The sequence below is a fragment of the Rattus norvegicus genome, chromosome 2 (assembly GCF_021556685.1).
Source record: "Rattus norvegicus strain SHRSP/BbbUtx chromosome 2, alternate assembly SHRSP_T2T, whole genome shotgun sequence".
Classification (NCBI taxonomy): Eukaryota; Metazoa; Chordata; class Mammalia; order Rodentia; family Muridae; genus Rattus; species Rattus norvegicus.
This window is the reverse complement of record NC_141535.1, coordinates 146,492,279-146,504,380: the sequence shown is the minus strand read 5'-3', so window position 1 is coordinate 146,504,380 and position 12,102 is coordinate 146,492,279. Positions and strand designations below refer to the sequence as shown.

At 37.3% G+C, this 12,102-nt stretch overlaps 1 protein-coding gene across 7 annotated transcripts in view; it reads left to right on the top strand.

The window, feature by feature from the left end:
* Nucleotides 1-12,102, top strand: part of LOC147996270 (uncharacterized) — a 250,959-nt gene that overhangs the window by 67,324 nt on the left and 171,533 nt on the right. For 3 of the 7 annotated variants that reach the window (XR_015674851.1, XM_087640439.1, XM_087640434.1), the window contains 2 exons: nucleotides 7,968-8,111; nucleotides 8,759-8,807. Coding sequence is in view for 3 of the 7 variants with exons in the window: in XM_087640439.1 (XP_087496565.1) it covers nucleotides 8,009-8,111; nucleotides 8,759-8,807 (152 nt within the window). In the remaining 4 variants the exon portion in view is untranslated. Of the gene's footprint in view, nucleotides 1-2,523; nucleotides 2,650-4,018; nucleotides 4,209-7,967; nucleotides 8,112-8,758; nucleotides 8,808-12,102 lie in introns of all 7 variants that reach the window. The other 4 variants (XR_015674848.1, XM_087640435.1, XM_087640453.1 and 1 more) reach the window with 3 other exon arrangements.

Genomic DNA, 12,102 nt, shown 5'->3' with positions numbered 1-12,102 from the left:
GCACTTAGAATAGCAAGGCCCATTTCTTTCTTGTTTTTCTCTTTAATCATTTAAATTAGTACTTGAATGAATGCTTTATTTTCATACATATCTAAACTCTACTGTAATTCATTCTCCTCTCCCTCTGTCCTCTGTATCTCCTGTTTCCTCTGGCTGGTTCCCTTTCTGAGGATGTCCCCACTTGAGTTTTCATTTCACAAGTATTCCATTACACACACTCTCTCTCTCCACTCCCATCCATTTGCTTCTCCTCATGACCCTCTTAATAATTTCATGACATGTAAGTACATCCACCCACATATATAAGTTTAAATCCAAGTTCTGTATCTAAGAGAAAAAATGCTGTGTTTGCCTTTGAGGCTGTTTTTTTATGTTTGAAATGAGTCCAATTACATCTGTGTTCTTTAAAATGTCATAACTTCAGTTTTCTTTATGGTTGAATAAATTTCATTGCTGATATGTGCCATGTTTTCTTTTCCTATTGTTCAATCAATGCTGATTCCATTCCTGGGTTATTGTAAATAATGTGGGAACGAGTATGTGTATGCAAATAACTCTGTAGTATATGACTTATAATCCTTTGAACTTGTGCCCATGAATGGTATAGCTAGGGTAGCTGACAGCTTTTAAGAAACCTACACATTAATTTCCACAGTGAAGCCTCAAGCTTATAACCCCAACCAGCACTGCATAACAATTCTCCTCCAAGTGAACATCAGTAGTCATTACTATTTGTTTTCCTGAGTTTAGATGTGTTGGCTGTGTTATGAAACTCAAGCCAAATTTAAATTGCCTTTTCCTGACAGCCAAGGATGCTGGACAGTTTTCTAAATTCATATTGGCATTTTCATTCAGTTTCCTGAGAATTCTCTACTTAGTGTTGTGGTCCATTTGTTAACTGGATGATTTGTGTGTGGGTTGTTCAAATTTTACAGTTCTTTTGATACTCTAGATATTAATCTCTGTCCTGTCATATCATTGACAAAGATTTCCTTCTATTCTGTAATCTACTTCTTTAAATTGTTTCTTTTTCTGTGCAAAAGCCTCTTAGTTCATTTCAATCCCAACTGTCAACCATTGGGATATTTAAAGAGGGATTACAGTCCATGTTTCCTTCAGAAAATGTTTGAATGATAATGTAAAAGTGTGATTACCAGGACTATGACTAGGTAAAGGGATGCCCAGAAGAACGAAGTACAAGCAGAGTGGTTGGGGAGACCTTACAAGGAACTCCAAGGGCCCAGATCAGACAGAGCAAGATAATAGAAGGGGCACGGTGGGGGTTGAAGAAAGGGATATACACTTAAGTTAAGGCCCTGGTTCATTACTGTAAGATTTTTTTCATAATGATGTTGTCTTAGTTAGGGTTTTATTGCTATGAACAGACACCATGGTCAATGCAAGTTTTATAAAAGACATTTAATTGGGGCTAGCTTACAGGTTCAGAGATTCAGTCCATTATCATCAAGGTGGGAGCATGGCAGCATCCCGGCAGGCATGGTGCAGGAAGAGCTGAGAGTTCTACATCTTCACCCTAAAGAACAGCCAGGAACAGCCTCAGCATCCTAGGAGGAGCGAGGAGGAGGGTCTCCAAGTCCATCCCACAGTGACACACTTCCTCCGACAAGGCCACACCTTCTAATAGTGCCACTCCCTGGGCCACTCATATGCAAACTATCACAGATATATTCTAACTAAATAAAATGGGATTTTCCTTGAAAATTCGAATATAACCTAACTGTCAAAATCACTCAAGACACTAGAGTAAAACTGGATGAAAGAAGACCAAGGAGGAAGAGTGCAAACAGCCAGAAGATGGATGTAGGGATTTTTTTCCCATTTGATAGTAATGGGTCATGAAAAGTTTTGTGGGAGAGTGAACAAAATTAATTAGTAGATTGAAGTATACCGTATGAGAACAGAAACATATGAGAGAAGAAGATCAAAAGCTACTACAGTGCCAAATAGATAGCCATAAAATCACAAATGCAAGTAATAGTATATGGACTAAGCAGGTTATATTTAGGAATATAAGTGCATATACATATATGCATGCAATAATGGTAAAAAAGTAGGCCTTGGATTTAAAAGAAAATGAAGAGGAGTATATGTGGGAGTTTTCACAGAGGAAAGAGAAATTCAAAATCATGTAATTATAGTATAACTTCAAAAACAGCTAGTTTGAGACATGGTTAGTTTCTTGGTTTTGCAGTTTGTTTAAGTGTTTAGAGATAACCCCGTGGAATCACAAATATGGTAAACATAAAGACTCAATCTATATTACTTTAATCCTATGCAAGTTGTTCACCAGGTCCCATTAATGTATGGCATCATGATGTTTCTTTAAGTAGATCAGAAATTTCAACAGGTCATTTAAGCCCCCAATTAATTTGGATAAATTATGAGACTTAAAACAAAAAGAAAAACAAAAAAGTATCTGGACATCATGATTTCTATATTAAATTAAGCCAGAATTTGGGATTAAAGTTATGTTTTCTTTTTTCTTGCTTGCTTGATGCTTAGAACAAGTCAACGGGAAACTGAGAATCCTGCTTGGAAAAAAAATCAGAATAAAACACTAACAGACAATCAGATATCAAAGAACATCTTGAATCTTATCAAACACCTTTGACAAACACCACAGTCCAGGTAAATATGTCAAATTTAGCAGAGTAATAATGAACTGATGTACTTATGAGTATTGGAAAGATGTGCACATTAACAACACACACACACACACACACACACACACACACACACACACACACGATATGGCCATTCTCAAGGCAATGACTTCATTGTGGAGTTACAATGGTTCTATTACATATAATTCAATTTGATTCAGTGTTTGTTAATACAGATGGATACCTGTAATCATGTTTCTAGTAACTGGCATGTCTGTTTTTGAAACATTCTGCAATAATAACTCTAATCACTTTGCTCTCATCTACTTTTCACCAATCCTTTCAAAAAACATTCCAAGTGTATATAATATTCTCTGACTACCCATTATCTTAAGACATTTTAAAAGTTTAAATTCAGATTGCCTAGAAAAAGGATTGACAGAGAATAGATGTACAATATTTGTGGAACGGAAAAGAAATGAGTGAATTTGTTAGAGTCTATCATATTTTTCTTTGTAACTATCATTGAAAATTTTTGTGTTAAGTGCTCTCGTAAATCCTATAGAAGGGATTTTGCCTTCATTTCACCTTTCTACTCTTTACTTTGAGTTCACGTACAAAAAACAACTTCTGCGAGGCATGCTTCATGTTATAAAGAACAGAGGCAACCTACCAACACAGAAGGAAAATTCTATTTTGGAAACAGTGATTCTTAGTAATTTTAAAGTTCAATATACATAGGGCTTACCCAATGTTTTTGTTATGTTCTGTGCCATCCTAAAAACATTTGAAATATCTAACATTTCATGCTCTTGTCTTGTGTGTATGATGTATTAAGGCTGTAAGTTAAAACAGAATGTGCGCATGTCAGGCCTGCATTGGACTTTAGTTCCCAGCATCATAAGTCAGCAGTCATTAGAAGTAATCACAAGGGAATTGAACAGGAATTGATTTAGCATTATGTAACCAAAGCAAGGTAGTCACTTTCAATTTCATTCAATTTTTTCTATAGTGTAAAGGCAGCAGAAATGAAAGCTCTCTGGAGATGAGCATGATGTATTGCTTTTAGTATTAGAAGTGAGATTTTTTTTTAAGTAGCCCGAGAAAAGAAAGTTTGAATGGCTCTGTTGTCCATCCGAAGATGAAAGAAGATGGGAAAGGAAGGGGGCAGAAAGGGGACAGAAACAGATGCAAGAGTTGCCACACTTTTGAGTGTCCTTATTCCTATGAAGCAACAGTTACAAATGCTTCCAGAAAGCATGGGCCAGGAAATATTACAGACTCCGAGGACCATATGTTGTCTACCACAGCTGCTCAGCTCTGCTGTAGTAGTAGAAAGACAATCATTGTGCCCAGGACTTCACTTGAGTGTGTTCTTGCAAACTGTCATCTAGGAAACCAAGCAGCTGGAGGGCCAGCTCTTGAAGAGTAGCATGGTGGCTCCTGCTACAGAGGATAAAAGCTCCTGCTGCATCAGTGCTAATCCTGTGTGAAGAGAGTGGGGCCCTAGTCTTCTGACATCTAAGAAGCTCTCTAAGTCAAACTTCTCTTCACATTTGGTCAACTTCATGCTTCAAGACCTCTGTAATGTACCATTATTTTTAGCCATTTTTTTCTTAACACAGTTTCACAAAGATTCTGCTTAAACATAGTAAGAGGCTAATACGTAGTAACTTGTTCATTGCTGGAGTCCTGACATAACCGATAAGACATGTTCTATAAATAGGTTCTGGGGGAGGGAGTAGTTAGAAAACTAAAGCAGAGGAAGATACATCTGATAGACATCGCTGTCCTTCCAGAAACTTTAAGTTGTTTCTCCCGGAATCAACCGAGGCACCAAAGAACAGGACAGATGCAAAAGACTTGGCAAACTAGAGCTTGTTGGCTCAGTTTCTCTAAAACACTCTGGTTCTCTAGTAGTAGTTGATTTGGAGTTAGTTTTATTCTTTTACACAGGATGTAGACTCTTACTTGTAAGCTGTCTTTGGGAGAAGGGAGGAGAAAGATATGGAAAGTTGGGTTGACGCAGTAGTTCACAATTTGGAGGCTATTTTTCTTCTCTTACATATGCAGGACACAAAATAAGCTTGGTATGTGGAACCATGTCCCGTCCACCACTAAACCAGATTTTGCTCATGCTTGCCAATCTCAATATGCTTCCATGTGACTGCTTTGTTTTGAATCATGCTTCATCCTAATCACAGGAGTGAAAAGGATGAGGAAATGGTAAGCGATATATAATGGAAACGGGCTTCATATTAGTTCCTTCTCTGGAAGCTTTGACAGAACTGCAGAGTAAGAAACTTGAATAAGATAGGTTTCACTGGCTAAGACTGTTAGAGATTTTAGTCCAAGTGCATTCAGCATATTGTGCTTGGGCAACTGGGGGACAAGAGCACATGTGTAAATTCTCTACCTCATGGTGCTGAAAAGCAGACAACAGGTATGCACTTTGAAGGGACAACCCTGGTACCCTCTGTTTCCATCTAGAACCCAACCCTTGGTATCTTCAGTTTCCCAAAATAGTATTATCAGCTGAAGGCCAAGATTCAGCACTTGCTCTGAAAACATGGAGAGGTGCATCACATTAAAACTGTAACAACCGGATTTGGAGACTCACAGTCTAACAAACAAAGGAGCAATGTCTAGTTTGTCTTTTTTAATTTGTATTTCTCCAAATTTCAAACAGAAACACTTTATTCTACAGAACTAAAGAAAACATTTTAAATGCTTGTGAAGCATAGGAAACAAATATTATTGACTTAAAGACAGAAATGCTGTCTGAAAATGCTTCACTGAAAATGCAAAGTTCATTTTAAATAAAATTCAAGATAGAAGCAAATAGATATGAAAGTCAGTCTGAGCTTCTCCACATGTTTTAACCTTAACAGCTTGAAATGTTATCAGTCTGCAACCAAATTTACAAAGGATCTCTTAAGAGACACTGCAATTTCTTAATCAAAGGAAACCAAAGACGTAAATCACATAAATCAATCTACACAAGCTTAGATATAAAAATTAATTTTGTAGCATTTCACACTCATCTTACCTAATAAGAGAAAAAATGAAGATGCTCAGTTCATCTTAAGGAAACATGTTATTTTAAAGAATAACTTAATTGCTTGGCTTGTGATCACCTATTTATGAAGACTTGGAAGACAGTTTGCCCAGCATCTAATACAGAAAGTATGTTATAGTGAATACAAGTGTGATTCTCTTGTTTTTCCATTTCAAGTGTCTGGTGAAACCTGCTGTGATGTCTAAGCTCTGATATTTAGACCGTGAATTAACACAGCGCAGCTCTGCCAATAAACACATCCAAGTTTTCATGGCCAGTGACAACCGCTCTGCAGATGGTTACATATGATTCCAGTTTGTTTTTAATATTTTTTCTCAGATTGTATTTTAGGCCTTCCTACCCATATTTCTGCACAGTATAACACCTAATGAGAGCTACAGGAATTTTTGTAGTAAATACAGTGCAGACTAACTGTGCTGTAATATTCTAACTTAGTTGATATGATCTAAGGGAATGCATTTTGACTTCTTGCCCATCTTTGCTCCAGAGGAGCCACTGCGTTTGTAGGATGAGACATTTCTATTTTCAGTTGACAGAGACTGCATGCTGGCAAAGATAAGGCTTAAGTGGGTCAGCCCACTCTCCTTTTGCATGACCTGTAAGGTTAATTATCAGATGGATCTCAAACATTTTCTTCTCGAAACAAGTCTAAAGATCCTTCACAGTTGTATATGTTTCATATCAAAATGAGAAAGGTACAGGACATGACCTGAAGAAGCCAGTTGTGTCTTCTAATCTCATCTCACTAGCCGGACCCCAAGAGCTCTGACAAACAGCCATGAACACCCTCCTCTAATGACCTGATTCACGACTGTCAGCAAAGGTGACGTGGAGCCAAAACAGTGTTTTCACATTGAAACACGGGTGGTGGAAACTGTGCCCTTGTCAGTTACAGTGCTCTCTCTGTGCACAGTGCCTCAGGCAGTCATTGGGAGTGTATTTTCGTCATGCACCTCAGATAGTACATGATACTCACCTTGGCGGTTTCTTTTTCCTTTTTGTTTTGTTTTTCTCAGTTTTCTAGCTGCCCTGTCCTTTTGATATGCGGAAATCCATGTCACATCTGTGTAAGTGCATGAGAACACTCTGCCCAGAAGCAGAAGCAGTGTTCCATTGCTTGGTCTTCTGAAGTATCTATTGTAACTATTATTTTGTAAATATTATAAATTCCACTTAAATACTTGACCAGGGTCAATCTTTTTCTTCGCAACTAATAGGAATTCCCTTTGATTTGAGTTTCTGTCTTGAAGCTTATTGCTTTAATGATTACAATACTAATCTAATGCTAATTTAATGCTTTAGGTAGGTCTTCAAACAGGAAAGATGGAGAGATAATGTTTATGTGAATGCTGTTCTTGCCTATTTGTTTGTATTTGCAACAGGCAAACACCAGCTAATGGGCAGGCTGGAGTATCACTATGTTGAAAGGCAGATGTTCACAGAGGGTTTTTTATACCCTCCCAATTTGTAGGTTTTCAGTTTCTGGCAACATTTAGCAGTTTTGTTTTTTTCCTTCTTGCTGTTCATACTTAATCTGAGTAATATCTTTCCTCTTTGCTGTTTAACTTATAACTGTTTTGAGCTTTATTTATCTTAATGACTTTGCTTAGTGAGACAAAACACCATTTCAAATTCTTATTTCTTAGTTTCTGCTCTAGAATCCAACTGATTAAAAAAATCTGGCCATAAATTCTTAATGGTGTACTCATCTATCTCTATTATGGAATAAAACAATTTGAAGATCAATGTTTTCATAGAGCCCCCATTAAAATGCAGAGCAATCGATGAGCTGGCTTCTCAGGTTTCCCCTTCACAGATTCTGGGAATATGTCTTCCTAGGATTGCTTACATTTAATGCATCTTCTTAAGGTTGTTTAAAGTTAAACTAGAGATTTACAGATATACATTGCAAAGAGCTGACCTCACAAGGGTACCATACCTGCTAATCACAAGCAAGATCTTTCTGGAAATGAGCATGGAAGGTTGGCAAATGTGATGACAGGGACAGTCATTTGGCTCTCATTTTTCTACCATTTGTAGAAGATTCTCCTTGGTTTTGGCCTAAAAGATGGAGTGTACTTATATCTATTAATAATCTATATGATTAAATACAACTGATGTTAAAGAGCTTCTCATTGATGGAACTCACTTTTTTCAAGTATTTCATGACTGTCATGTTTAATGTTATTCCAGATAAGGTAAAGATTCATTACTATGTTCAAGTAACTCAATCTTGCCCTTTCTGCATCTGAACTTCATTGTAGAGGAGGCATACAAAAACCAGAAGAACTAAAAGCAACAGATCATGCAAAGAAGTCTGGATATGACATTGCTGATACAGGAAGAGTCAAAGACCAGATCTAAGATAGCAGTGCTCTCCATATGGTTGCTTGATCATAATCAAAAAGGTAAGCATGACATGAGTCCAGAAAGCATGTATTTGTGTTTTCTTTGTATTGATGGTAGTGCCAATATTATGACAGGAACATTTTCATTGAATATGTTTTACTATGTAAAATTTTATTAAGCTAGAGAAATAGCTCACCTATTAAAATTTCGGCTCACAAATTAAAATATAACTAAAACCTCACTAAACAGATAGTTAATTTTCATTAAATGAAAATTAAATAAAATCTCAAAGGTGAATAGAAAGGAAAAGACACTCAGACCAAAGTTGTCAATGAATCCACTTAGATGGGCATAACCAAAGAGGGCATATCTGGGAAGATTCAAGGTTACATATATAGTTAGAATATAGAGTGGAGTCAAGACTACTAAAGAAAGATAACAGGAGGAGGTAAATAAAGTAGGCTTGATAATGGCATCAAATACCAAAAACACACAGAAACAACGTAAATAACCAGTAATGTGGCTTTCTCAAAAGAAACCTTGAGATAGTAGCTTGATTATTGCAAAGATAAATGTGGATATCTTTCCCTTGTGGAATAAATGACAATAGTACAATTATGTTTTCCAGACCTAAATTTCATGAAAAAACAAGGTGTTAAGTGTTCTAACAAATACCCTTTCCCCAAGATTACCTCTTTCTCTGCAGGGAGGACTCATGCCCAGAAGATTCCCAGAGGACTCCCCCTTCAACCTGGGTAATATGGCCATCAGCAAGCAATCTGATATTTGGTTTTCTTATCACAGCTCTAGACGTGATATCTGTCAGAGCAGGTCTTATCACATGGAGAGCTTCAGATTTCCTCTGTTGGGCATAGCATTGTCCTGTGGGCATGCACCCCTAGTTGGAACATCAGCATACACTGGTGTAATTTTCATCAATATCCTTATTTGTGTATTTAAAATATATGGAATCCTGTATAGGCAGCTTTGGGTCTTCTTACTTTTCCCTACAAGTCATTTTTTTTAAGTTTTATGGATGATATCTTTATTAACTCAATTCTTTCTTTGTTTTGCAAGCTTACATGCAATTCCCTTTAATAAAACACAACAGAATGAAACTGTTTCTAAGCAGTTTTACAGTATACACTTAGGAGGCTTTTCCGTTGGATCACAAATGTGATTTTTTCCTGCCTCGTTAGCCAGCAGGTGAATAATGAGCTACTTACATAATTTCTTGTCTTAGGGGAAGTGAAAATGTACCAGGTAGAACATAGAACATTGCAAATCTGTAACTTACTTTGCTTGCTAAGCGAACTGCCCAGTGCCTATGTTTATGACTCAAGTAAGGGAAAAGACAACGCTGGCGATGATTTCTCAGGTCTCATCGGTTTTCCCTTTTCATGCTACATTAAATAAAGGAGTCTAAATAAATTCCTGCCTGCTCAAAATGGTTTCTTCCCTATGTTACAGGCAATTTATCTTGATGTTTGCTTTGTCCGCCCTAAGTGGGACAAAGGGTGATTGATTTTCTGTTACGAGGAACTGACGTTAACTCTGCGCAGTCTCCCTTGGGACTTCGCAGTGAAAACAGTGTTTCCTGAACTGAGAACTATAAAATGACACCTTTGTCAGGAGTTGAGGGCAGTTAAAAAATTAGCAGTGAAAGGGCCAGAGAATTCATATTATACAGCCGTAGCACGATGTAGATATCAGGTTAGCAGTTTAGGAATAATGTAACGATGAGATATGAAGCCCCTTCATCCTCTTGCACCATAACAAAGACTTCTGGATAACATTTCCCTCTGATGATGCCCTGTTCACAACCCCTCCTAATGAGATAGATTTTAATTTCTCAGCATGAGAATGTGGCCATCAGATACCTATTATGACAGAAGTGGGTTCTGCATGGTCATGATCTCAGTCACCTTTTAAGTCCCCAAGAACTTCCAGTTTGAAGAAGGAGGAAACATGTAAGAGTGTGCAGTTGTATGATAATCCCTTTCTTGCACTTTAAATATGCATTAGGAGAGGAAATGCTCAGTCTCTGTAGAAGCTGGTTCATGATCCAGTGGGCCTCGGCTACCATGGAGTCAGGGTGAAACTGAGTGAGATAATCATTAATACGCATCCCCTAATGTTCCTCTGTTCTGTAAAAAGAACTTGAAAGCTCCACACACACAAGATACCTAGATACTTAGGAACAGTCCTACACGTGTGTGTGTGTGTGTGTGTGTGTGTGTGTGTGTGTGTGTGTGTTTTCTCTAAGTGCAGTGAAATAAATAGATTCTTTTGTCAACCAGGCAACTCCTCTGCCTCCTTCTTACAACAAAATAATGACAAGAAACTATCCCTTTAAAGTATATAGAAACCCTATAAAATAGCCAGAATGTTACTGAGGGAAACAATGCTAGAAGCATTGTAAAACCCATGTCTTTGTTTGCTCTGACATTTACTTTGAAGAAACCTTTCAGAAAGATAGAGAAAAGACATGAATAAATTACCAAAGTTGAATAAATGACTTTGAATGCAAAGACTCACCTTTTCAAGTTGAAAGAACTCACTGAATACTCAGAAAATTAATAAAATCAAATGGTCATATGAAGGTATATTGTTAAACAAGTTCTACTGGTCATTAAAGGGCAGGCATTTTCACAAAGTTAATGTCAATATGATTGGCAAGATTAGAACTCAAGAGATGGAACAATATTACTAAAATTTCTAATGAAAAATCTCTTCAAGCTCTAAACTAATACATAAAGAAGGCATCATTCAACTTTGAAAATTGAATAAAATAACAGTTTGATTGTGAGATAATTAAATAAAAGAATGGACCTCTTATTTGCCCTTTCTTAGAAACTGCTGTGGCATATAATTTATAAAAAAATGATGTAAGAGACAGGAGGTGACATTCAATTAACGCTGCCTTACTTAGAAGAAGGAATCAGCATGATTAAAACAATCTAATTCTATAAACTTATTCATATTTTTTGTAGCAAAGGAACATTAAATCTTAAATTAAACAAGCAAACTAGGCCCTGTGAGACAGCCACTCAACCTGATGATGTGAGTTCAGTGCTCAGAACTCACATGACTGAAGGCAATAAAGGAGTCCACTGACCTGATGTGGCCGGCTACTACATGGGTGCTACTACATGTATGCGCGCGTGTGCGCTCACACACACACACACACACACACACACACACACATACACACACACACACACACACACACAAATCTTATGACTAATGAACTAAGTTAACTAAAGGAAACTATAAGAGTACTGGCTGATGATTTGAAGTTTTGAGCTTTTGGAAGACCATTGTCTGGGGTTTAACAGATCTGTGAGACATATGCCTAAAAGAGCTAAACAGGGGAAGCTAAGATAATACAAATATTACCTTTACTCTGAGAAGTCGTAAAATAATAGAAATCTAAGAGATATACACTATCTTTCCACAGAGCACATATGTATGTAATAACTTGCTATCATTTGGCCTCTCACCATGCTGTACTGGGTCACATAGATGGGTTATTTTTGCTTTGTTTAATGAGCATTTGGGATTCTATAAAAATATCATCTTTCAGAATCTGATTTTGTACTATTTCCCAGGAGTCTTAAGTTGCAGGTCTTACATTTGTGTATATATTCTTTCTGAGTGGTTAGATAACAGAACCAAAATGTCACCTACCTTTAATATCTCAAAATACTTCCAGTTACCATGATACCTCTTTATTTTTTTCTTTATTAACTTGAGTATTTCTTATTTACATTTCGATTGTTATTCCCTTTCCCAGTTTCCAGGCCAACATCCCCCTAACCCCTCCCTCTCCCCTTCTATATGAGTGTTCCCCTCCCCATCCTCCCCCCATTACCGCCCTCCCCCCAACAATCACGTTCACTGGGGGTTCAGTCTTGGCAGGACCAAGGGCTTCCCGTTCCACTGGTGCTCTTACTAGGCTATTCATTGCTACCTATGAGGTCAGAGTCCAGGGTCAGTCCATGTATAGTCTTTGGGTAGTAGCTTAGTCCCCGGAAGCTCTGGTTGCTT